Raw genomic sequence first — 27,871 nt, 5'->3', positions numbered from 1 at the left:
TGACTCGTTCATTAGAACATGTTACGCGTTTCGGGATTATACCTATCTTCAGACATCACAAACTTCAACTCCTTCTTAAGCAACCAGGCGTACAGCCTTGTCAACTCAAAGAAAGTGTTGAATAACATATGACTGCGGCACAAGCAGTCTTGAAGCAGAGCGTATATCTTTCAAATTATGAAACAGTCGTACAAAGAAATATGCATAATGTACGAATGCATAGGTACAGCACCCAAATTAAGGAACATCATCCCGGACAGTTTCTGTATGCTGGACGCATCTGCTTCGCGTGTCTACAGCGCGATTTTGTAAACGTCTTTATGGCAACGTCTCTTCATACCTATGTAGACGGCTGCTGTTTTCGCCTACAGCTTTTTGTACTTCGCAGTTGAAGGTGTCAAGAGCCCTATCAGGTGTCGGTAAATTTGGAAATTTGAGGTAAGTGCCTATGGGACCAAACTGCTGAGCTCATCAGCCTCTAGGCTTACACACTATCTAATCTAACTTAAACTAACTTACGCTAACGACAATACACACGCCCATGCCCGAGGGAGGACTCGAACCTCCGACGGAGGGAGCTGCGCGAACCGTGACAAGGCGCTCTATACCAAGCGGCTGCCCTTCACGGCGCCAGGTGTCAGGGGTTACCTTAATTTGAATCGAGTGTATGAGTGTCTTAATAGTAGAGAATAAATGTATTAAATATTCAAGCATGATACGGCAATTTTTCACGCATCTCAGTGTTTATGATGTCACATCTCTTGAACTAAGTGTCGTATAATGATGTATTTGTTTAGGTACATTAAGCAACACATGCGGATACTGTCAGCAAAGTATGCTGCGAATACAGTAAGTACCAGAAGAGTAATGAATTTAAATGTCAAGCACGATGCAGCAATTTTTCACGCTTCTCCGTGTTTATGACGTCATTCATTCATGTAGGTATATTTAGCGGCTTATGTGGACCCAGTCTGCAAAATAAGTTGAGAATAGACTTAATAGAAAGGAAGTAATAAATTTTAACGTCACGCACAATGCGACAGTTTCTCACGCGCCTCAGTGTTTATAAAGCCATATCTCCTGGACTATGTGTGGTACCATGATATACAATGGTAGGTGAGTTTCGGGACGTATATGGGTATTGTCTGCGAAATTTATTGCGAATATAGTTAGTGGCACAGAAGTAATACATTTAAACGTCACATATGATGAGGCACTTTTTCCACGCATCTCATTGCTTATGACGTCATATCTCCTGAAATATATTAGGTAGATAGTTCTTAATCAAAAAAATGGTTCAAAAGGCTCTGAGCACTATGCGACTTAACTCCTAAGGTCATCAGTCGCCTAGATCTTAGAACTAATTAAACCTAACTAACCTAAGGACATCACACACATCCATGCCCGAGGCAGGATTCGAACCTGCGACCATAGCGGTCGCTCGGTTCCAGACTGTAGCGCCCAGAACCGCACGGCCACTTCGGCCGGCGGTTCTTAATCCCACAGTAATTGTTACCTAACAATAAAGAGTATGTGTAGCAAATTTGGTTGAAATCGCTCAAATGGTTGAGGAGCAGTTGTAGAACACACACACACACACACACACACACACACGCACACACACACACTCATATCCATTTTATAAGATGTGTGGATTATAGACTGTCGTTCCCCAATTCTTCCTTTGAAACTCTCAACAATTTCTGGTTGTGTCAAATTGTCCAGATCCTGTCTCCGTCCTACTTTACATTTCTGCAGTTCTTTGGATTTTATCCTACATTTTGCAACTAAGAAAATTTGGTTGGAACACGGATCTGTTCGTGGAATTGTTTAGAGCTTTATACGGTTTCTAAATTTCTGTCTTACCGCAATAAAGTGAATGGCCATTTGAAGTTGTGACGTGTATGACGCGCAAATATTGGCACCCGATGCTGTGGTATAGTGAACTTGGTGGCACGTCTCGAGTTTATTGAAGTTCTGATTGTGAGACAGTGTGATAAACGCTACAAGACGTGTGGGCCGTAGCTTATCACATATTACACAAGAAGGTCGGAGGTCAAAAATGTCTCACATAAATCGCAGAGACGATGTTTCCGCGGCATGGGATAACCGCAAATGTTAGACGAGCGGGCGTGACGTTGCCTCTGCGGGCATTATTGTGAGAGCCATATCGTTGCCGATTTGAATGTGGGGGAAGGGGGGTGTCAGGCACCATTTCCCTTTTTTACCAGGCCGTACGAAGATAAGTGCACCACACAGGCTTCAGCAGTCGACGACCTCACATCCAGTATTTCTCAAAACTTCTAGTCTCTCAGTGTACAATCTACCTGAAACTTTCCATTGCCTTCATTCTCTTCCTGGTATACAGTCTATTACCGCCATTCCATATTCTCCTGATTTTCTCTGTCTTCCTTTTCCCAATATCGAATTCCAGTTCCCCCTCATCCTTCACTTATTCAATTGTTTATTTTGTCTCTTCATACATATTTCAACCTCTTCATAATTTGAGGATGTAGCTGGTGTTACAAATGTGGTGGGTCGTGACTCTGTATCTTTTTTGGCTTCGAGAATTCGTTCATTGTGCTGTTCATAGTAGGTTACCCACTTTTCTACCTTATTAATTGTTAGTCCTCCTTCTGTGTTCTTCCCAATTTGATTTTCTGTTGATAATTTCGTATTCACCTGAGCAGGAAGTATGTTATTCGTCTCGCAATACATCATAAGACTACATTAAATTTCAACCTATCAATATTTATTTTTACACACGGTTAATGAATCTAACATTCCAAGTGTTAATCTTTAGAACAGCAGATTAGTTTTTCTGACGTTCACATCCTCTTGAATAGTCGCCTCCCAGAGATCTGAATGAGGGACTACTTTACCTCTGGAATATTTTCTACTAGACGATGCCATCTTCATTAAACCAAACAGACGAGCTGTATGTCTTTGGCCGGCCGGAGTGGCCGAGCGGTTAAAGGCGCTACAGTCTGGAACCGCACACCGCTACGGTCGCAGGTTCGAATCCTGCCTCGGGCATGGATGTGTGTGATGTCCTTAGGTTAGTTAGGTTTAAGTAGTTCTAAGTTCTAGGGGACTGATGACCTCAGAAGTTAAGTCCCATAGTGCTCAGAGCCATTTTTTTTATATGTCTTTGGGAAATATAACGGCTGTAGTTTCCCTTTGATTTCAGCCATCGCATTACCAACATAGCCAAGGCCATATTGCTAAATATTACAAGGCTATAGCAGTTAATCATCCAGACTTTTGCCCCTACAACTACTGAAAAGGCCTTTGGCCATGATTTGCTAGTATGACATCTCCACAGATGTCGCTCCGACAGCGTTGCGCTTACTGTACGATTATCTCACTGAGGCACGCAAGCATCCCCACCGAGGCGAGATAAAAGTAAATAATCTCACACGCACCCAGTCAGCTGGTGGAGTGAATTGAAACCCGAACCTGCACCCACTACTAACCAGTGGCTAGAAGCTTACCTTGACGATACAGAGAGATGCACCATATGAGCAACCAAAGCGGATGTGGAAAAGAGGGTTATACGTTGAGAGGCCAGACTAACATATGCTTCCTGAAGAGGGGCAACTGCCTTATCAGTAGTTACAACGGCAACAGCCTAGATGATTCTTTCATCTACTCTTGTATCATTAGTCAAAAAGCGCTTGATTTGCTAGTACTCCAGACAGTTGACAGCAATGGACAATTTCCCAACGAAATTGAGGTCTACCTTTTGGGTAAAATATTCCGCTGATAAATTAATCCCAGGCGGAGACTACTCTGGAGGATGTTCTCTGCAGAAAAATCAAATCTGGCTTTTTGTGGCGTGTTAGAGAACAACTTTTCGGTGATCCCACGATGCCCTTATTCAACTGGAACATGTGTTTAGATGCCTCGATTTAGAATGGTGCTTACTATCCCAGCTCACCCCTTACTGTTTCATCCTGAAATGCCCTGCACAGAGAAATACCAAAGCCTTGCCCGTTATAACTTATCCGCCACTAGTGCCATTCAGCAGGCATGCACTAGGTGCAGAGACGTGTGAGGAGAGTGCGTGACGTGGCGCTCAGCTCACCCCAGACGTGCACGGTCCAGCCGTGGTCCTTGGGGCGGCGCGCGCAGCCCTCGGCATCCACGTCGCCCTCGGTGAAGCCGTCGTCCTCGCAGTGGCCCGGCGCGCCACCCGGCCCGTCGGGCATGGTCCGCCAGCGGCGCAGCAGCTCCTTGGTGCGGTCTCTGGTGCGGTCGCAAGCGTGCCGCCAGTTGGAGATGAACTTGCGCGGTATGCGCGGCGACATGCCGCCCTCGCCCTCGCTGCAGCCACCATCGCCACCACCTGTGGGACACCAGCTGTCTGAATGGCTACCACTCCTACTGAGGCCGAGTGGACTACCACCTCCACTCTGAGTCGCCTACCACCTTTACACATGGATGAGCAGTTCACCAACTCCACTGTCTCAGTGGTCTATGACCTCCACAAATGGCTGAATGATTTACCACCTCCACACAGGCCGCCTGAGTGTCCGCTAGCTCCAGATAGGCTGTGTGGTCTATCACCTCCATACATGGCTGTCAGAGTGGTCCATTACCGCCACATATGACCATCTAGGTGCTCTACCACATTCACACAGGTTGAGCGGTCTACCACTATGACAGTTGTCCCTCTGATTGATTTACCATCTCCTTGCAGGCTGTCTGAGTGGTCTACCACCTCCACACAAACTGTCTGAGTCGCCTATCACCTTTACACCTGGCTGAGCAGTTCACCACCTCCACATAGACTGTCCAGTGGTCTATGACCTCCAAAAATGACTGAATGATTTAGCACCTCCACACAGGCTGCCTGAGTGTCCGCTAGCTCCACATAGCCTGTGTGGTCTATCACTTCCATACACGGCTGTCAGAGTGGTCCATTACCTCCACATGTGACCACCTAAGTGATCTACCACATTCACACTGGTTGAGCAGTCTACCACTATGACAGTTGTCTCTCTGATTGATTTACCACCTTCTTGCAGGCTGTCTGAGTGGTCTACCACCTCCATAAAGGCTGCCTGAGTGCTCTATCACCTCCACATAGGCTGTATGAATAGTCCACCACATAGGCTGCATGAGAGATCTACCACTTCTAGACAGGCTCTCTGAGTGGTTCAACACTTCCACACAGCCTGTATGAATGGTCTACCACCTCCACACATTGCTGTCTGTGAGGTCTACCATCTCCACAGAAGCTGTGTGCCATCACCTCCAGACAGGCTGTCTGAGTGGTTTACTACCTCTATTGAGCCTGTACGAGTGGTTCACCACCTCCACACATAGCTGTCTGAGTGGCCTACCGTCTTCAGATAGGCTGTGTGAGTGGCCCACCACTTCTAGACAGGCTGTCTGAGTGGTTTACCACCTGCATACAGCCTATAATAGTGCTCTGCCACCTCCATGCTGGCTGTCTTAGTGGGAAGCTACCTGTGGACTGTCACGTCCTTGGATCGCCATAGACACTTAGCTCGAAATCACTGCATTCAAGAAATCGATGAAAATTACAAAAATAAACCTATCTTAAAAGATCACAATTGCTCTTGGAAGGCTATAGAAAACTGAACTCCAATTTAAAGATATACTAGCCAACACACAGTCGCTTCCACATCGAAAGATGTATTCTAAAGCTTGATCGAAGATAATGGGTACCAGTTTATAACCTAATCAAGACATGACTACAGTTATTTTGCAAGGTAAATTGGAAAGCACAGATAAAGGGATGATTCTCCATCAATCTATGGTGCACATACGGCTGCGTCGTGCACACATGGAGCCTTCAATAGCAGCTACTGTATACAATGCTAGTGACAAAAGTTGTCTAGTTTATCACTGTTTCAAGAAGTATCTGATTTTCAAGAACTCATAGTCTTTAAAAACTTTAAATTTCTAAGGAGGGAGGTTAGTTTTGGAGATGAGCTTTAGTTTGGGCTTTATTGTTGTGTGTTTCTTGAATAAGCCTTAACTGGGTTATATTATAGATAACATCCCATTACCCCTGCTAACAGAAGAAAAATGTGGAGAAAAGAGTTATTTTAGCCATGTGACAACGTCGAAGGAAGCAAATAACGGCGAGGGCAAATTAGGCTAAAAAGGGAGGTAGGAGACCATTAAGAAAAGAATAAGTAAACAAAGAAAGTGTCTTGGTGGCTCAAAGGGTAAGTGTAAGCCTACAACGCTAGAGGTTCGATCGCTTCATTTTTTCTGTCGTCGCTTCCTTCATCTCTGACAATCATTTGTTTTCAAGAAAAATCCCAGAAAGTACTCCATAGTTCGGACTCCACGGTAAACTTTAGGTCTTCTCTATGACTGCCTGGTTAAGTTAGTTAAGGGCAGATTTTAGTTGGCTTAGGTTTGTTTCCCTATTCGTTTACTGAACTGCACAGTAACATAGATTGGTCGTTGGAATACAGTGTAGCTACTAACTGCCCCCAGATGAACCTTCGGGACGTCGAACGTTTGGGCAGAAATTGTTGTAATTTTATTAAACAATGCAAGCGCAAACATTTAACCTCCCGATCATCTCTGTCTGGGTTTTACCTAAATGATGGTAGTTGTGGGTTCATTTGGACTAAACTACGAAGTCATCACTCCCTCGAGCATAAGAAAACTCTGTTTTAATGGAGATGTTGAGGAGGAGAGCAACGACCTTTTCGGTTTTCTGAGGTTTATCTACTATGCCTCATGTTGCAGTTGTGTTTGGGGATTGCTTCTGCAGATGAAGGCTCAAGGGGGGGGGGGGGGGGGGGCACTCCGAGAGATTTTCTGACGAGAGGTACACCCTGCATGCTCATCCAACACTAACACCATCATATCTAATGGTTCTTAACGGTACTGTGTACAAATAGTTTCTGATAGTTTCCTTAGTGCGTTGAGTTGAACGAGCTGGTTTTTACCCAAATCAGTCGACCAACTGCTCTCCATTCTAATTTGTCCAGTAACGATGCACATACGGCATATGGTCGAGTTTCTCCCACCTTTACATATTTTCTCTCACGATGCTGTAGTCCTCTGATGCAGAAAGAGAGACCAACGGGGAAGCAAAGATGGTTGGTTGATTGATTTGGGGGAGGGGACCAAACAGCGAGGTAATCGGTCCCTTCGGATTAGGGAAGGACGGGGAAGGAAGTCGGCCGTGTCCTTTCAAAGGAACCGTCCCGGCATTTGCCTGAAGTGATTTAGGTAAATCACGGAAAACCTAAATCAGGGTGGCCGGACGCGAGTTTGAACCGTCGTCTTCCCAAATGCGAGTCCAATATGCTAACCATTGCACCACCTCGCTCGGTGGAAGCAAAGAGGGGATGGGATCTCCTTGGGTGCGGTTCTCATTGAGTTGATACAACATGCAATGCAATATGCGATGCGACTCGCAGTATGAAACAGAAACAGTCTGTACTGATGGAGCGTGTAGAGACGCAGTTGAAGCGATTTAACTGTCTCACACTGGGACGACAGTCACACAACACCGACAAGTTCTTTGCTGTATCACTCGGCGCAACGTGGTGTGCTGGTTGCTCCACACAACTATGTTGTATGATACAAGGAGAGCGAAATTTCAATCATCTGATGTATCTAAAAAAATTGTTTTATTTAGATGAAGTACCTTCTCAGTAAAATATTTTCTCTTTGTGCAAAAAAGTGAAAAACAACTATTTTGGCATTCGTGCGTGTTCTCCTTTTTCACAATCATTCTCATTCGATTTTGCGGACACAATTCGTTAAAAAATAATTTTTTTGCGTCTTATAATCTGGTATCACAGCTTGATAATGAAGCAGTTTTCTTCAATATTGGCCATAATTTTTGAGATACTTCGAAATTAAATAAGTCGCAGCGCATTTTTTGAAAAGTTCACAGTGAAAAATATAGTCGCCGGTCAGTTTACGCCTGGTGCATTTTGGGTCATACAGTACTGTGTAGCAAATGTAGCTAACGTATCGAAACTATTTTTAACGCTAGAAGAAGAACCATATCTCTTTCGAGTGTGGAGTAAATATGTGACATATTTGGAAGTTGTCCGTGACGAGGGTGGTGGCGATACACCAAACGCGAGGCTTTTACCACTTACTGTGTCCGGTTGCTTGTCGTATCGCTCCTGGCCTGTAGTAATAACAGTGTGGCGCAGATAACTGATGCACCGTGCGATTTTTATTGCAACGTGTGGAACTGCATATCGTATGACCTCAGTGAGAACCGTGCCTTACACATAGTCGTAGAAAACGGGGAACACCTTACACGTCGCCGAGAAATACCAACTGTTACTGAGTACAACAATGAACAAAATTTTATCGCCAGTGAAGAAATGCCACGTCGCAATCTGGAGGAAAATATTTACCAGTTTCCAGCGTTGGCAGCAATGGTCTCAGTTGCAGACAGACTTACACTGTTTGTATATAAAACGGAAATGAACTGAGAAAAGCGGAACGTAGCGATATAAGTCGGTTTCCTTCGTTCCATAATAATGTGAAAACATTAGGGCCCACTAGCAAAATCTTAAGGGAGCGTAGATAGTTAGATAGATATCCAGCGATCACAGGTCCTGCAGACCACGCGCTGCTTCCACAAACTGTCTCGATTCCTTCCTGTTTTGTACCCGGTTCCTCCAGGTGTCTTCACTCCACAGGGCTGCTAGGTCCTTCGCCAGGTCGTCCGTCCAGCGCTGCCTTGGTCGTCGAATGGGGCGTTTGGTGTTTGGTTTCCCCGCTAGTGCCATCTTCGCCTGTCTTCCATCTGGCATACGGGCTACATGGCCCACCCATTGCATTCTTTTTCTCTTTATCTGCTGTAAGGTAGTTGGTTGTCGCATCAGAAGGTAGATTTCCTCGTTTTTTATCCTCCGTCATTCTCCGTTATCTAAAACTGGTCCATATATCTTTCTCATTATTCTTCTTTCAAATATTAACAGTTTTTCCTTTTCTCACTTAGTCATGCTCCATGTTTCTGAACCGTACATTACAGCTAGGCATATCACTGTGTTGTAGATTTTCATCTTAGTGTTCACTGAGACCGATGCAGAGCCGAGCGTCTCTCTGAGGGAATGCATCTTAAAATTTGGATCATAACCTCCGAAAAATAAGATTACGTAATTAATTTTTTGTTTGTTTGCAGGTTCATGTCTGCAGTCCTGTTAAACCTCCACTAGAAGAACCAAAAAGAAATGGGGCAGCCGCCTGATAAAATGAAGTATCACACGATAGTTCCTTCTGAAGGGATACAACGTTGCAAAACTCGTGCTGAGTTGTGTGTGTACAGCAACAATGTACGGTCCTATTACACAGTGCTGGCTTCGGGTGTCGACAAACAAGTCTGAGTGATATGAAGGAACGGCAGGCCATCTGTCTTATGCAGAACCGGGAATGGCAAAAGAAGATCAGGTCATGGAGCTCAAAGACTGGCGTATCACAATGAAGGCGACGGCAAGAAAATGGAAAACAATCATGGATCAGCACGACGTATTGAATACGACAAAGATAGCAGCCCGCGACTGCTCATACCCATTCAAAGCCCGCAGAACGCAGGCAGCAGCAGAGAGATTGCAGCTGCGTTAGGCCAATCTACCCACATAATCACGCTGCGTCAGGCCAATCTACCGACATAATCACGCTGCATCAGGCCAATCTACCCACGTAATCACGCTGCATCAGGCCAATCTACCCACGTAATCACGCTGCGTCAGGCCAATCTACCGACATAATCACGCTGCATCAGGCCAATCTACCCACGTAATCACGCTGCGTCAGACCAATCTACCGACATAATCACGCTGCATCAGGCCAATCTACCTACGTAATCACGCTGCGTCAGGCCAATCTACCCACATAATCACGATAGTCGAGTGCTGCAGGCACCACCATGACCCTGAGACAAAGCAAGCATTGCAAACATGTGGAGTATCATCGCCGAAAGAGACGAAAACTCAACCATCGTCGAACATGGGAATACTGAATGTTACTGGGATTGCCATTGTCTGGTGCTAAAAGATTAGCTCGTAAGGGGCAAAGACTTACACACGCCTGAACTACCGAAAGCTTCTGACGAGGTAACGAGGGGCTATGAATAAGATGCGTCGAGGGAAGCTGTTCAAGGACGTGTCTTTGCTCTACGACAGCGCCCCAGTTCGTTCACCACAGAACATAGTGACACATGCTGCTTCTTTCGTTTATCAAACTTTGCCTCACCCCGCTCTCCCCCCTCCCCCTCCCCTCCTGCCCCATTCCCCATCTAATATGACACCCAGTGATAGCTTCAACTGTGTTCCGATGACAAATCATTACATAGCAGACATTCCCTCAATGTCTCACGACTACAAAGAAAAACAAACAAAGTATTACTTCATGGTGGTTCTTACTCAAGCTAATCAGCTTTGTTCTAGCTGTTAAGAAACACAGCATCTGAAATTTATGAAACTCTGAAACAAACATAGCAGCTTGCTACATTACATTGCCGTATGGATTTAATAATGTAGATTAATTTTTCTTGGATTGGGGTTCACACTTACACTACTGGCCATTAAAATTGCTACAGCAAGAAGAAATGCAGATGATAAATGTGTATTCATTGGACAATTGTATTATACTAAAACTGGCATGTGATTACATTTTCACGCAATTTGGGTGCATAGATCCTGAGAAATCAGTACCCAGATCAACCACCTCTGGCCGTAATAACGGCCTTGATACGCCTGGGCATTGAGTCAAACAGAACTTGGATGGCGTGTACAGGCACAGCTGCCCATGCAGCTTTAACACGATACCACAGTTCATCAAGAGTAGTCACTGGCGTAATGCGACGACCCAGTTGCTCGGCCACCATTGACCAGGTTCGTCGTTGAGTACACCATCGCAGGCGCTCCTGTCTGTGATGCAGCGTCAAGGGTAACCGCAGCCAAGGTCTCCGAGCTGATAGTCCATGCTGCTGAAAACGTCGTCCAATTGTTCGTGCAGATGGTTGTTGTCTTGCAAACGTTCCCAGCTGTTGACTCAGGGATCGAGACGTGGCTGCACGATCCGTTACAGCCATGCGGATAAGATGCCTGTCATCTCGACTGCTAGTGATACGAGGCCGTTGGGATCCAGCACGGCGTTACGTATTACCCTCCTGAACCCACCGATTCCATATTTTGCTACCAGTCATTGAATCTCGACCAACGCGAGCAGCAATGTCGCGATACGATAAACCGCAATCGCGATAGGCTACAATCTGACCTTTATCAAAGTCGGAAACGTGATGGTACGCATTTCTCCTCCTTACACGAGGCATCACAACAGCGTTTCACCAGGCACCGCCGGTCAACTGCTGTTTGTGTATGAGAAATCGGTTTGAAACTTTCCTCATGTCAGCACATTGTAGGTGTCGCCACCGGCGCCAACCTTGTGTGAATGCTCTGAAAAGCTAATCGTTTGCATATCGCAGCATCTTCTTCCTATCGGTTAAATTTCGCGTCTGTAGCACGTCATCTTCGTGGTGTAGCAATTTTAATGGCCAGTAGTGTATATAAAGGTTCTTAAGAGATGTAACGCTGCTTTAAACTTTTAAAATTACACTTATGTTTAGGAAAAGCAGAATACCTTGAACGACTAGAGATAGGACGTTCATACTCACAGTACATGTACATTAGTATATTCTGCAGAAATGATTAGCATTTCAGTCACCTCGGTTCAGCCTGTTCCATGTTGTCTAGTAGGCACAGGGTCCGGCAAGGGCTCTGATAACTTGTTTCATGCGTGATGGCATCAACTCGTACAAGGCGCGCATGGCGTTCTGTGATACAGTCATCCATGCTGGATTCACGTGGTTCCACAGTTCATCTGCGGTGGTTGGCACTGATTCACCATATCCCATGTCCGACCCCGGAAGCTGAATGGTCAGCGTGGCGGAATGTCAATCCTAAGGTCCCGGGTTCGATTCCCGGCTGGGTCGGAGATTTTCTCCGCTCAGGGACTGGGTGTTGTGTTGTCCTAATCATCATCATTTCATCCCCATCGACGCGCAGGTCGCCGAAGTGGCGTCACCTCGAAAGACCTGCACCAGGCGAACGGTCTACCCGACGGGAGGCCCTAGCCACACGACATTTCATTTCACCATATCCCATAAATTTTCGATTGGTGACGTGTGAGGTGATATGGAGGGCCAGGGAAAAAGGCTGACATCCTGTGAAACCAAGAAGACACGTGTTCATGCAGCAACATGTGCCCAAGCATTGTCTTGCTGAAAAATGGCGTCTTGCGTTTTGTGCGGAAATGGTATGGCTATGGGTCATTGAATGTCTTTCACGTAGCTCACATTGGTTACAGTGCCCTGGTTATGCAGCAACTATGATTTGTGGTTGTACCCAACAGCATCCCACACCTTAAGGTCCCGAACTGAATATGTATGTGTTGTGGGAATTCTGTCACTGTAATGCCGCTCCCCTCTCTGCGGAGAACCAAAATGCAGCCATCATTTTCAAACAGAACCTAGATTCGTCCGAAAACACTGTTTGGTGACCCTCGCCGCGTACTATGTTTCTGCACTTTCGTCAGATGTAGGCGGAGAAATGGACGACGCGCAGGTAACCCGCATCGTAATAAACGATGACGGACTGTCGCCCCTGACAGTCTACGACGTGTTACGCTGTTCCTCTGTTGGGCCAACGTCAAGGAAGACGCAGATCTGTCCTGCAGTGCCATTCGGATGAGATGTCGGGGAAGGGAGGGGGTACTCTGGGTGGTGGGACGTGACACAGCTCGTTGTGTTCTACGGCCTTCTGTGAACAATTCTGCACCCTCCCATTGCACTGCCGAAACAGTGGCCCCACACGAGCAGCAATTTCCCGAATGGATGCATCACATTCTCTCATGCCAATTATGCGTCCTCTTTCAGTCTCACTGATTTGACGGTACGGTTCGCGCATACGTCTGCGAGGCATCCTGCACATCTGCCCAAGTTTATAGCGACAACGAGAGCCGCAGGCACATTTTACCGGTGGGTGGTACTGCGCGGCGATTTCGATGTTGACCTTGAACCCGCGGGCCGACATGGTTCAAATGCTAACCATTTCTACAGAACATACTAATGTTTATCTCCATTAGTATGAACGTCCTATCTCCAGTCGTTCAAGATGTTCTGTTTTTTTTTCTGATCATAAGTGTATTTATCTATAAAATCCACAATTGCTATTTCAAACTTTACCCATTTTCAAGAGCCCACCAGCTCATGTCAAAATTTTAAATGCTCGATACTTTTAAAATTTCGACTTGTGCTGATACGCACTTGAAAATGGGAAAAGACCTAAATTGCAGTTATGGATTTTATAAACAACTAATTTTAACGGCCAAGACAAAAGTATTTTTCAGTATGGGGGAAGAGTTTACGCATGTTAAGCGACAGGGAATTATATTTTGGTCAAAAAGGTCACTCCAAGCCATTCTTCGATTAGCACTTTTATTCTCGACGATACATTTAGGTAACTACAAGGAGGCTTCAGAAAGTAAGTTATACATTTATAAGGCAGGCTAAGTAATTTTTACTAAACGCTGCACTACATTTCAAAGTGACACAGATATATGACGCAATTTTTCACCAAGTTCTTGTAAACAATGGCCGAAATGTTCAATCAGTCGATCAGTTTCTCGACGACAGCTATCCGCTCCTTGGTCACGATGCCATTCGAGCACCCCAGTGTAAACGTACTCATATTGAAAACGGAAAAAAAATTTCGATTGGTGCGGATCAGTTTGGATTGCTTGCTTTGTTCTCTGTGATCGATCCGATGGCCTTCCTTCCCGATCAGCGTCAACCATGTCTGGGACGCCTAGGTAAATTATTGTCGCCGTTTCACTTTGGATGCACGCGACACTGCATTTGGTCTATATGTTGATTTTGTTGTTTTTGTTGTGGTCTTCAGTCCAAAGACTGGTTTGAGGCAGCCCTCCGTGCTACTCTATCCTGTGAAAGCCTCTTCATCTCCGATTAACTACTGCAATCTGCAGCTTTCTGAATCTGCTTACTGTATTCATCTCTTGGCCTCTCGCTACGACTTTTACTCCTCACGCTTCCCTACAGTCCTAAATAGGTGATCCCTTGATGCCTCCGAATGTGTCCTACCAACCGTTTCGTTCTTCAAGTCAGGTTGTGCCACATACTTCTCTTCTCCCCAATTCTATTCAGTACCTCCTCATTAGTTACGTGATCCACTCATCTAATCTTCAGCATTCCCCTCTAGCACAATATTTCAAAAGCTTCTATTCCGTTCTTGTCTACACTGTTTATCGTCCATGTTTCACTATCATACATGGCAGAATTCCATACATATACTTTCACAACAGACTTCCTGACACTTAAATCTATAACCTATGTTAACAAATTTCTGTTCTGCAGAAACGCTTTTCTTGTCATTGCCAGTCTACATTTTGTATACTCTCTATTTCGGCCTTCATCAGTTATTTTGCTGCTGAAATAACAAAACCAATCTACTGCTTTAAGTGTCTTATTACCTAATTCAATTCTCTCAACTTCACCTGATTTAAGTCGACTACACACCGTTATTGTCGTTTTGCATTTTTGGTGTTCATCTTACATCCTCCTTTCAAGAGGCTATCCGTTCCGTTCATCTTCTCTTCCAAATCCTTTGCTGTCTCTGACAGAATTACAATGCCATCTGCAAACCTCAAAGTTTTCCTCTTCCTAGGCTTTAATTCCTACTCCAATTTTTTCGACTTGATCCATATACCGACAGAATTTCACAGTAAATCTAAGTGCAGTCTAGATGTTTAGCCCATAGGAATCGTACTCTCCCGCGTACTTGAAATTTGGAGTACACATCCAGTTGCCGCGTCTCTTCATTCCCACACTTTGATACACGTGTTGTTGGTACTGCAGTAGAAATGTACCTACAGGAAACCCGGAAAATGTACTCTCTTCTGACAATGTGCCATTCTTGTAGCGCAATGGCCTTAGCGTAGGACGACATGTCTCACTTATTGTCTGAAAGGTACATCGCACATTGATTAATTTTGAAACAAGTTAATTTTTATACAGCCATGCGATAAAGAGGACAATAAGATTTGCAAGTTTATTATGGGAACAAGGGGCATTGTTCGATTAGTACTTGTATTTTCGACGATATATATAGGTAACTAAGTGGAGACTTCAAAACGTAGGTTACACATTTTTATGGCATGAAAAGTTTTCTTGAAAAAGAGAAATTTTTAACATCGAGTATAGCTTTAAGCGTCAGGAATTTATTTCTGAAAGTATTTGCACGGGTTGTAGTCATGTATCGAAGTGAAACGTGGCTGATAACCAGTTTAGACAAGAAGAGAGTAGAAGCTTTTGATATGTGGTGTTACAGAAGAATGCTGAAGATCAGACGGGTAGATCATATAACTAATGAGGAGATACTGCATAGAATTGGGGAAAAAAGAAATTTGTGGCATAACCTGACTAGAAGAAAGGATCGATTGGTAGGACACATTCTGAGACATTAAGAAATCACCAATTTAGTTCTGGAAGGAAGTGTGGAGGGTAAAAATCATAGAGGGAGACCAAGAGATGAATACACTAAACAGATTCAGGAGGATCTAGTTTGCAGTAGTTATTCGGAGACGAAGAGGCTCGCACAGGATAGAGTAGCAGTCTTCGGGCTGAAGACCACAACAACAAGGACATCAAAACAAAATAGCAAGCTCAAATGGATACGCATGGTGCCATAATTTAAGAACATCCTGAAAGACCTAAATCAGAATGATTGGATTAGAATTTGAGCCTCGCTCCTGTCGATTGAGAGTTAAATGTCGCATTAGTGATAGAAAGTATTGTGCAGCTACTTTACCTCTGACTTGCTTCCGCGCAGCCAGCAACACCTTTCTGGAGCGCTTCATGTGCTATGCACTGCCGTTGACATCCGACTGTTAGTGAGCGGGAACACTGCGTTCTGTGACGCGCGAATAGCGGCGTTCTGCGTTATCAGCCAACAACGGCGGTGAGTACGCTGGGATTAAGAAGGCAAGTTACTGAGGCGCGCGCTAGAAATGTAAAGTGCATGACACTGTCATGTAAGAACACTGGGTCAGGTCTGAAGACACCTTTGATAGTACCCTACTGCTCTACTGACAAGGGCGAGGAATTGCTACGGGTTTTGGCTTCTCCTAGAGAAAATCTCGTGGTACACACCTCGGTTACCAAGAATATACAGCGCAATGTTCTCATCTGCGAGTAATTAAGACGTCTAAGAAAAGTGGAACCATTCCTCTGGTAAAAGGCTATAAAAATATATATTTTTGGGTCCAGGCCACACAACCGTCTCTAAGTGTTTTAGGAGTTCTCTAGCATTTGATAGGACTTTTTATTCAAAAATTTCGTAATTAATATCTTATTTTGGTGAAATAGATTACTATATTACTGGATAAAGGTTAATGCTATATGATTGACCCATTTAAGGACTCCGTTTGCCGGCGTGTGTGAAAAAAATGTGATTTTATATCTCTTACCCTTACATTTACAATAAGAATTACATTGAAGTGACAAATGTTATGAGATACATCACATTTTGCTCGGCGTAGTGCAGCAACAGGACGTGGCATGGAATCAACAAGTCATTGTAAGTCCCCTGCAGCAATATTGAGCCATGCTGCCTCTATAGCCGTCCAGAACTACGAAAATGTTGCCACTGCAGGATTTTGTGCACGAACGGACCTCTCCATTATGTTCCATAAATTTTGGATGAGTGGACAAGCCATTCTCCCGAATCGTCCAGAATGTTCCACAAACCAGTCACGAACAATTGTGGCCGGGTGACATGGCATATTGCCATCCATATCCGATTGTTCTTTGGTAACATGGTCTTCAAGTAGCAGAACACAATCATTTCCATTCAATGATCGGTTTAGGTGGGCCATAGGACCCAGTCTATTCCATGGAAACACAGCTCACACAATTACGGAGCTACCGCCAGCTGGCACTGTGCTTTGTTGACAACCTGGGTCCATGGCTTCGTGGGGTCTGGGCCACACTCGAACCTTGCCATCAGCTTTTACCAACTGAAATCGAGACTCATTTAACCAGGTCACGGTTTTCCATTCGTGTAGGGTCCAACCGACATGGTCATTGGCCCAGGAGAGGCGCTGCAGGCCATGTCATGTTGTTAACAGAGGCACCCTCGTCGGTCGTCCGCTTCCATAGCCCATTAACGCCAAATTTCGCCGCACTGCCCTACTGGATGCGTTCGTCGCACGTCCCATATAGATTTCTGCGGTTATTTCACACGGTGTTGCTTGTATGTTGCCACTGAAAATTGTACTCCAACGCCGCTACTTTAGATCGTTAAGTGGAGGCCATAGGTTACTATGTTGTCCGTTGTGTGAGGTAGTGCCTGATGGTTCAAATGGCTCTGAGCACTATGGGACTCAACTGCTGTGGTCATAAGTCCCCTAGAACTTAGAACTACTTAAACCTAACTAACCTAAGGACAGCACACAACACCCAGCCATCACGAGGTAGAGAAAATCCCTGACCCCGCCGGGAATCGAACCCGGGAACCCGGGCGTGGGAAGCGAGAACGCTACCGCACGACCACGAGATGCGGGCGGTAGTGCCTGAAATTTGGTATTCTAGGCACACTGTGGAGCTCGGAATATTGAATTTCCTACTGATGGAATGTCTCATGTGTCTCGCACGAACTACCGATCCGCGTTCAACTTTTGTTAGTTCCCGTCGTGCGACGATAATCACGTCGGAAATCTTTTCACATGAACCACCTGCGTACAAATGACAGATCCCCCAGTGCATTGCCGCTTTATACCTTGTGTACGCGAAATACCACCGTCCGTAAATATGCATATCGCTATCTCTCAACTTCTGTCACTTTAGTGTATAATTGAATACTCTACAGGGTGAAAAGTATTTAAACCGACGAACTCTGGGAAGTTGTAGGGGTGATGACTGGGTGTTGTGTGATGTCCTTAGGTTAGTTAGGTTTAAGTAGTTCTAAGTTCTAGGGGACTGATGATCATAGATGTTAAGTCCCATAGTGCTCAGAGCCAAGTTGTAGGGGACATCAAAACAAATATTTTTCCCTAATGTCATTTTTTCCTATGGGGAATATTAAAACCGGTGGAGGCCCTATTACGCTCTTCAGTTGTTACAGGCCGTATTACGATCTTCAGTTGTTAGAGGGCGTATTACTCTCTTCAGTTGTAGGCAACTGCTGTCCACCAGTGTAGTAGTGCATTTTCTCTGTTTACTAATGGAGCGATACACCTGGAGTGAGTACACTGATATGGTTGGTGCGTACTACGTAGCGCACCACAAAGCACGAGCTGCACAGCGGGTTTATCAACAACAATATCCTAATCGCCGAATCCCGCATCATACGACCGTTGCTGCTGTGTACCAACGTCTGGATGAGGACGGGTCATTTAGCAGATTACCTGGACAGGGACGCCGTCGCATGGTAAGTACGCTGCAATTTGAGGACGCTGTCTTGCAGCATGTGGAGCGGGATCCTTCAATCAGCACTCGTGCAATTGCACGTAACATGGGGACGAATCAGACGAATGTAATAACAGTCCTTCCAGAGCAATTGTTACGTCCATTTCACTTACAGCGTGTCCACAACCTGGAACCAGTTGATTATCCACCCAGAGCACAGTTTTCGCAGTGGTACCTGGAACAGTGTGAAATGCATCCTACATTTCCATCCTCTGTGTTGTTTACCGATGAAGCAACGTTCGGGCGTGATCGAATCTTCAACATGCACAATTGGCATGTTTGGAGTGAGGATAACCCACATGCCACAGTTACTAGCGCACATCAAGTGCGGTTCTTCATTAACGTGTGGGTCGGTGTTGTTGGGGATTGTTTAATTGGGCCGTATCTGCTACCTAGGCGATGAAATGGCAGGCACTATTACAATTTTCTCGCCAGCGCATTGCCAGAATTGCTGGAAGATGTCCCGCTCCCTACAAGACAACGCATGTGGATCCAACATGACGGGGCGCTGGCACATTTCAGCCGTCGTGTGCGTCGATTCCTGGACCGACGGTTCCCAGAAACGCGGATTGGCAGAGGTGGTCCTGTACTATGGCCTGTTCGATCCCCAGATAGGTCCCCTCTGGACTTCTTTGTCTGGGGAGAGATGCGCATCCTTGTTTACGCAACTCCTGTTGCATCAGAAGAAGATCTGGTTGCCCGGATAGTAGCAGCAGTTGGAACAATTCAGGATACTAATGCAGTTTTTGCCCGCGTCAGACAGAACATGATCCGACGGTGTAACCTTTGTTTACGTGTCAATGGAGGCATTTTTGAAAATCTACTGTAATTGAAATTGGGTTCTATTAATGTGTTGTCTCTTGGTCATAAAGAAATGGAAAAGTGTTTGTTGGTTTAACTAATTTGCCACCAGAGAAATATTCCTCCTCATAGGAAAAAATGACATTAGGCAAAAATATTTGTTTTGATGCCCCCAACAACCTCCCAGCGTTTGTCGGTTTAAATACTTTTCACGGTGTATTAATTTTTACTGTAAGGTTCTTTGTTTAACGAAAAATTCCAAGTGTAGTTACGGCTTCGGCGGAAAGACTGGAACTCTAAGAAGATAACGGCTTCGATGAAGCTGATTTGCACATGAAGGAAAAAGATCGTCATCGAAACGAACATAATGGTATCTAATATTGGGGTAAAATTTAACATGTCTAATTAATCACATGCTTACAGCACAAGAGTGAAAGTGAAGAGTAGACGATAGGTGTAGGGCAGAAGCAGAAACTCGAGGCACTTAAGATGTGCCCAGAAGAATGTTAAAAATTACACCGAAGTGGCCGAGCGGTTCTAGGCGCTACAGTCTGGAACCGCGCGACCGCTACGGTCGCAGGTTTGAATCCTGCCTCGGGCAAGGATATTTGTGAAGTCCTTAGGTTAGTTAGGTTTGAGTAGTTCTAAGTTCTAGGGGACTGATGACAGCAGCAGTTAAGTCCCATAGTGCTCAGAGCCATTTGAACCATAAAAAAAAAATACGTCTGAGGCGTGGCTTCCTATTTGATATATCGCTAGCGGGCTGGTTCGCGATCCTTGGATGCATTATTGGCTGGCTGGTGGTATGAGGAAAGTCCGAAAGAGGGTGCCAGTGGTATGTTGGCATGAGTGAGGTCTTGTGGTATAGAGGGGGCGCCGCGCTATGAAAAGGGAGGCAGTTAGCAACTTGGGGTGCAAGCGGTGAGCGGAGTGTACGAAGCCGACCGTGCCCTGGGCGGTGGGGTTGCTGCCTTTGTGTTGGCGTGTGTGGTGTTTGGACGCCGATATCACCGCTGTGAGTGGCGGGTTTCCATCCAGGTGTTTTTGACATCCAGTTCCATCCAGGTTCCATATCTAGTGAGACATTTCGTGTGATAAGCGCATGTTTACATATCAAGGACCTCGACCTGCGCTAATTTGAAGTTCTAGTGGAGCTTATGGACAAGAAATCTATCATCTGATGAGGTGTAATAAGCCGCCAGTTAAGGCAGCCGATGTTCCGAAGCAGTATAATACACTATGTGATCAAAAGTATTCGGACACCTGGCTGAAAATGACTTACAAGTTCGTGGCGCCCTCCATCGGTAATGCTGGAATTCAATATGGTGTTGTCCCACTCTCAGCCTTGATGTCAGCTTCCACTCTCGCAGGCATACGTTCAATCAGATGCTGGAAGGTTTCTTGGGGAATGGAAGCCTATTCTTCACGGAGTGCTGCATTGAGGACAGGTATCGATGTCGATCGGTGAGGCCTGGCACGAAGTCGGTGTTCCAAAACGTCCCAAAGGTGTTCTATAGGACTCAGGTCAGGACTCTGTGCAGGCTAGTCCATTACAGGGATGTTATTGTAGTGTAACTACTCCGCCATAGGCCGTGCATTATGAACAAGTGCCCGATCGTGTTGAAAGAGGCAATCACCATTCCAGAATTGCTCTTCAACAGTGGGAAGCAAGAAGGTGCTTAAAACATCAGTGTAGGTCTGTGCTGTGTTAGTACCACGTCGAACAACAAGAGGGGCAAGCCCCCTCTATGAAAAACACGAGCATACCATAACACCACCGCCTCCGCATTTCACTGTTGGCACTAAACACGCTGGCAGATGACGTTCACCGGGCATTCGCCATAAGCATACCCCGCCATCGGATCGCCACATTGTGTATCGTGATTCGTCACTCCACACAACGTTTCTCCACTGCTCAATCGTCCAATGTTTACGCTCCTAACTCCATTTGGCATTTACTGCGTGATGTGTGGCTTATGAGCAACCGTTAGACTATGAAATCCAAGTTTTTTCACCTCCCGCCTAACTGTCATAGTACTTGCAGTGTATCCTGATGCAGCTTGGAATTTCTGTGTGATGGTCTGGATAGATGTCTGCCTATTACGCATTACGACCCTCTTCAACTGTCGGCGGTCTCTGTCAGTCAACAGACGACGTCGGCCTGTACGCTTTTGTGCTGTACGTGTCCCTTCACGTTTCCACTTCACTATCACATCAGATACAGTGGACCTAAGGATGTTTGGGAGTGTGGAAATCTCGAGTACAGACGTATGACACAAGTGATAACCAGTCACCCGACCACGATCGAAGTCCGTGAGTTCCGCGGATCGCCCCATTCTGCCCTCTTACGATGTCTAATGACTACTGAGGTCGCTGATACGGAGTACCTGGCAGTAGATGGCAGCACAATGCACCTAATATGAAAAACGTATGTTTTTGGAGGTGTCCGGATACTTGTGATCACATAGTGTATGTGATAGTCAAATGATAGCCGTTAGACATCTCACTGTGCCCAAATAAGCCCAATATTCTCCTTTGAGTTTGGTGGCCGTTATTGGTGTTCCAGGAACCATATTATTTGCCTGACTGATGATTGAGTTCCCAGTTTCTTGTAGCTTAAATTCAAAGCTATCGTTAATGTGCGTAGCCGCTGTTTGTGCGGATCATTTGCAACTGTTTACCCTTGGGTTTAATAATTTGTAGGTTTAGAATTTTAGTCTGTTGTAGTTTATTCCATCCGTGGACCAGTGCCATCTCCCCAGTTAACGGACGAGAGCTTAGTGCAGGTTTCCGCTGCCCTGGCTTGCCTGGGGTCTGCCGACGCTCTTAGCGTCCGGCCGAGCGAACGACCGACCGATCCCGACCGACCAATCGATGTGCCGGCGTTAGAAAATGCCGAACCATCTCATGCCGGATTGCTGACGGTTCGAGGCCGGAGCTGTAAAACAGTAATAACTTTATTGTATCTATCTTACGTTCTTAGACACATCTGGCTTTATTCTAATGGTTGTTAACTTATAGGTTCAGAGCTGCTGATACACTCCTGGAAATGGAAAAAAGAACACATTGACACCGGTGTGTCAGACCCACCATACTTGCTCCGGACACTGCGAGAGGGCTGTACAAGCAATGATCACACGCACGGCTCAGCGGACACACCAGGAACCGCGGTGTTGGCCGTCGAATGGCGCTAGCTGCGCAGCATTTGTGCACCGCCGCCGTCAGTGTCAGCCAGTTTGCCGTGGCATACGGAGTTCCATCGCAGTCTTTAACACTGGTAGCATGCCGCGACAGCGTGGACGTGAACCGTATGTGCAGTTGACGGACTTTGAGCGAGGGCGTATAGTGGGCATGCGGGAGGCCGGGTGGACGTACCGCCGAATTGCTCAACACGTGGGGCGTGAGGTCTCCACAGTACATCGATGTTGTCGCCAGTGGTCGGCGGAAGGTGCACGTGCCCGTCGACCTGGGACCGGACCGCAGCGACGCACGGATGCACGCCAAGACCGTAGGATCCTACGCAGTGCCGTAGGGGACCGCACCGCCACTTCCCAGCAAATTAGGGACACTGTTGCTCCTGGGGTATCGGCGAGGACCATTCGCAACCGTCTCCATGAAGCTGGGCTACGGTCCCGCACACCGTTAGGCCGTCTTCCGCTCACGCCCTAACATCGTGCAGCCCGCCTCCAGTGGTGTCGCGACAGGCGTGAATGGAGGGACGAATGGAGACGTGTCGTCTTCAGCGATGAGAGTCGCTTCTGCCTTGGTGCCAATGATGGTCGTATGCGTGTTTGGCGCCGTGCAGGTGAGCGCCACAATCAGGACTGCATACGACCGAGGCACACAGGGCCAACACCCGGCATCATGGTGTGGGGAGCGATCTCCTACACTGGCCGTACACCACTGGTGATCGTCGAGGGGACACTGAATAGTGCACGGTACATCCAAACCGTCATCGAACCCATCGTTCTACCATTCCTAGACCGGCAAGGGAACTTGCTGTTCCAACAGGACAATGCACGTCCGCATGTATCCCGTGCCACCCAACGTGCTCTAGAAGGTGTAAGTCAACTACCCTGGCCAGCAAGATCTCCGGATCTGTCCCCCATTGAGCATGTTTGGGACTGGATGAAGCGTCGTCTCACGCGGTCTGCACGTCCAGCACGAACGCTGGTCCAACTGAGGCGCCAGGTGGAAATGGCATGGCAAGCCGTTCCACAGGACTACATCCAGCATCTCTACGATCGTCTCCATGGGAGAATAGCAGCCTGCATTGCTGCGAAACGTGGATATACACTGTACTAGTGCCGACATTGTGCATGCTCTGTTGCCTGTGTCTATGTGCCTGTGGTTCTGTCAGTGTGATCATGTGATGTATCTGACCCCAGGAATGTGTCAATAAAGTTTCCCCTTCCTGGGACAATGAATTCACGGTGTTCTTAATCCAATTTCCAGGAGTGTATTTAATTTATCATTTGTTGATCACCGTGGCGCGTTTCGATCTTAAATGTCTTGTAACCTGAATTGCTAACAATTAAAGATTTAGTGAGCTCGGTGGCTCATGTTTCTTAATTACAGTTGTTAACTGGAAGGTCTGCTAACAGATTTTGGTAAGCACCGGGCGCGCGTTTTTCTAAAATTGCGAATATTAATCAAATTGTTTTAAAAGGATAAACTGTTATTGTCAGATGCTTTAGTAAGCACCATGTGCTTGGTGGCACATATAGGAGCACTTCATCAGTCAGTGGAGGGCACAACAGAAACGGAAAATTATGAGGAACGGCGAAATTATGTAGATCTTGTGGATGGAGTGTGTGAAGAGATGGAGAGACAGGATGATGTACGCTGTCCAGGTAGGCGAAGGATTGATGCTTCTAAACAGTGAAACAGAACTCCACCTACAAAATTTAGGAAGTTGTTCAAGGATAGTTTCTGAGTGTTTTTGCATATGATACCTGTGGCCTCTGGCGGTCGTTAAAGAGTAATTGCATTTCATTTCTTAGCTTCATTTACACGGTCCAGTCACATTAATGTGACCACCTCCTATGTTCGGTGTAAACGTGCAATACTCACTCATTCAAGGCAGGTCGCAGCACTAGCAGTGAAAAGTAATATAAAGCGTGTTGGGTGGACGCAGAAGACAGCGCAGTAATTGTCGTAATGAGGAAACGGAGGGATTTATCTGACGTCCAAAAGGACACGATCAATGGATTTCAGGCGAAGGGCGAAAGCATTTCCGAATCGGCTAAGTACGCAAACTGTTCGAGTTCTGCCGTCAGATTAGATTAGTTTTTCGTTCCATAGATCCGTGCTGAGGAGATCCTCGTGGATGCGAAACATGTCTTTTTTTAAGCTGAAATAAACAATACTAACAGTATGAATGTATAAAATATATCATTTGTTTCTATTAAAAAATTCGTCAATGGAGTAGAAGGAGTTGGCCACTAGTAAGTCTTTCAGGCTCCTTTTAAACTGATCTTTATTTGTAACTAAATTTTTTATGTTTGCTGGCAAATTATTGAAGATGAGTGTTCGTGAGCACTGGACCCCTTTTTGAACTAAAGTAAGTGCTTTTAAGTCCTTGTGCAAATCATTTTTGTTCCTGGGATTGTATGTATGAACTGAGCTGTTTGTTGGAAAAAGAGGTATATTATTTAGGACAAATTTCATTAATGAGTAAGTATACTGAGAGGCAGTAGTTAGTCTACCCAGTTTTTTGAAGAGGTTTCTACAGGACGTCCGTGAATTTACTCCACAAATAATACGTATTACACACTTCTGGACTCTGAAAATTTTTGTTTCACTTGAAGAGTTACCCCAAAATATTATACCATATGACATTATGGAATGAAAGTAGGCAAAGTATGCAAGCTTTTTCGTTTTTATGTCGCCTATGTCAGCTAACACTCGAATTGCAAGTGCAGATTTGTTAAGGCATTTCTGCAGTTCTGTGGTGTGCTCCTCCCAACTGAATTTATTATCAAGTAGTAATCCCAGTAATTTAAGACTGTCAACCTCTTCTATCTGCTCTTCTTCATACTTTATGCATATGCTGGGTGGAAACCACTTACAGGTTCTGAATTGTATATAATGAGTCTTTTCGAAGTTTAATGTCAGTGAGTTGGCTTCAAACCATTTATTAATATCCATGAAAATATCATTAGCAGATATTTCTAGAACTACACTCGACATACTATTTATTGCAATTCTTGTGTCATCTTCAAACAAAACGAACTCTGCTTCTGGCAGTGTAACTGATGAGAGATCATTAATGTACACAATGAAAAGCAATGGCCCTAAGATGGATCCTTGTGGAACACCACATGTAATTTCTTCGCATTCTGATGATGACTGATGACTTAATTCACTAGTCCCTTGCACTGACACCCTTTGTTTCCTGTTAGCGAGGTATGACTCGAACCATTTTGCAGCACTGCCCACGACACCATAGAATTCTAATTTATTTGAAAGGATGTTGTGGTTCACACAATCAAATGTCTTTGACAAATCACAGAAAATACCTGCTGCTTGTAATTTGTTATTTAATGAATTAAGTACATTTTCACTGTAGGTGTAAATAGCCTTCTCGATATCAGAACCCTTCAGAAATCCAAATTGTGTTCTTGATAATATGTTATTTGTTGTCAGATGGTTGAGAAGCTGCCTGTACATTACTTTTCTAAAATTTTTGAGAATGCTGGGAAAAGTGAAATCGGTCTGTAGTTTGATGGTTTCTTTTCATCCTCTTTCTTGAATAGAGGCTTAACATCTGCATATATTAGCCAGTAGTTTAAGTACAATGTGGTAGGTAAAATGACGCTATCCCAAACCGGCGCCGAGACAGCTATGGTGCGCTACCTGTCACAGGTGTCGCCTGAACGACAGCTCCAGGGATGTGTACGAGCGAACCCACGCAGAACTGTCAAGCTCAAATGAACCAAGTTACTACTAACGATGTCTCTTCAACGACAGTTCAGGGGAAGTCATGTGGACCTCTGCAGCAGGCTCCTGCTCTTTTCACCCAAGCATCGGTAACAAAGGCTGGAATTTGCACGGCAAACGGCAACTGGACATCCACTGTGTGGCGACAGGTGGCCTTTTCGGATGACTCACGTTTTATGTTCTGTCAGACAAATGGCCGTTGGCTTGTATCGCCCTGCAACAACCGTCGGAAGAGTCCAGGCCGGTGGAGGGATCATTACGGTCAGGGGAATGTTTCCGTGGAATTCTCTGGGTGATCTCGTCATTATGGAAGGCACAATGGATCAATACAAGTATGGGGACCATGTCCATCGCTACAAGCTTTTGGTTTTCCTCAGCACGATGCCATCTACGATCAGAACAAGACAACGTGTCACACAGCTCGCAGTGTACATAAGGGGTTCAGAGAGCACCGGAATGAATTTACCGTACTTCCACTGCCACCGAACACTCCCAGATTTAAGCCCATTCGAGAATCTGTGGGACGATCACGATCAGGCTGTTCGCACCACGTATCCTCAAAGGAGAAACCTATCGCAGCTAGCCAACCACGGCACTGGAGTGGGCATGGTTCCGCATACCTGTCGATACCTTCCAGAACCTCACTGACTGTCTACCTGCACGTCGGAGATGTAAAAGGTGGCTATTCATGCTTTTGACAGGTGGTCACTTCAATCTGACTGTACTGTGTAGCCGGCCGCGGTGGTCTCGCGGTTCTAGGCGCTCAGTCCGGAACCGCGCGACTGCTACGGTCGCAGGTTCGAATCCTGCATCGGGCATGGATGTGTGTGATGTCCTTAGGTTGTTGTTGTCGTTGTGGTCTTCAGTCCTGAGACTGGTTTGATGCAGCTCTCCATGCTACCCTATCCTGTGCAAGCTTCTTCATCTCCCAGTACTTACTGCAACCCACATCCTTCTGAATCTGCTTAGTGTATTCATATCTTGGTCTCCCTCTACGATTTTTACCCTCCACGCTGCCCTCCAATGCTAAATTTGTGATGCCTCAGAACATGTCCTACCAACCGGTCCCTTCTTTTAGTCAAGTTGTGCCACATACTCCTCTTCTCCCCAATTCTATTCAACACTTCATAATTAGTTATTGATCTACCCATCTAACCTTCAGCATTCTTCTGTAGCACCACATTTCGAACGCTTCTATTCTCTTCTTGTCCAAACTATTTATCGTCCATGTTTCACTTCCATGCATGGCTATACTCCATACAAATACTTTCAGAAACGACTTCCTGACACTTAAATCTATACTTGAAATTAACAAATTTCTCTTCTTCAGAAATGCTTTCCTTGCCATTGCCAGTCTACATTTTATATCTTCTCTACTTCGACCATCATCAGTTATTTTGCTCCCCAAATAGCAAAACTCCTTTACTACTTTAAGTGGCTCATTTCCTAATCTAATTCCCTCAGCATCACCCGACTTATTCGACTACATTCCATTATCCTCGTTTTGCTTTTTTCGATGTTCATCTTATATCCTCCTTTCAAGACACTGTCCATTCCCTTCAAATGCTCTTCCAAGTCCTTTGCTGTCTCTGATAGAATTACTATGTCATCGGCGAA

General features: G+C 45.6%; 1 protein-coding gene across 1 annotated transcript in view; it reads right to left on the bottom strand.

The window, feature by feature from the left end:
* Positions 1–27,871, bottom strand: part of LOC126163063 (uncharacterized) — a 282,388-nt gene that overhangs the window by 88,438 nt on the left and 166,079 nt on the right. The window contains exon 3 of the mRNA XM_049919967.1: positions 4,088–4,348. Coding sequence (XP_049775924.1) covers positions 4,088–4,348 — 261 coding nt within the window. The remainder of the gene's footprint in view (positions 1–4,087; positions 4,349–27,871) is intronic.

The sequence above is a fragment of the Schistocerca cancellata genome, chromosome 1 (assembly GCF_023864275.1).
Source record: "Schistocerca cancellata isolate TAMUIC-IGC-003103 chromosome 1, iqSchCanc2.1, whole genome shotgun sequence".
Lineage (NCBI taxonomy): Eukaryota > Metazoa > Arthropoda > Insecta > Orthoptera > Acrididae > Schistocerca > Schistocerca cancellata.
The sequence above is the reverse complement of the archived record's forward strand: the minus strand, read 5'-3'. Positions and strand labels throughout refer to the sequence as shown.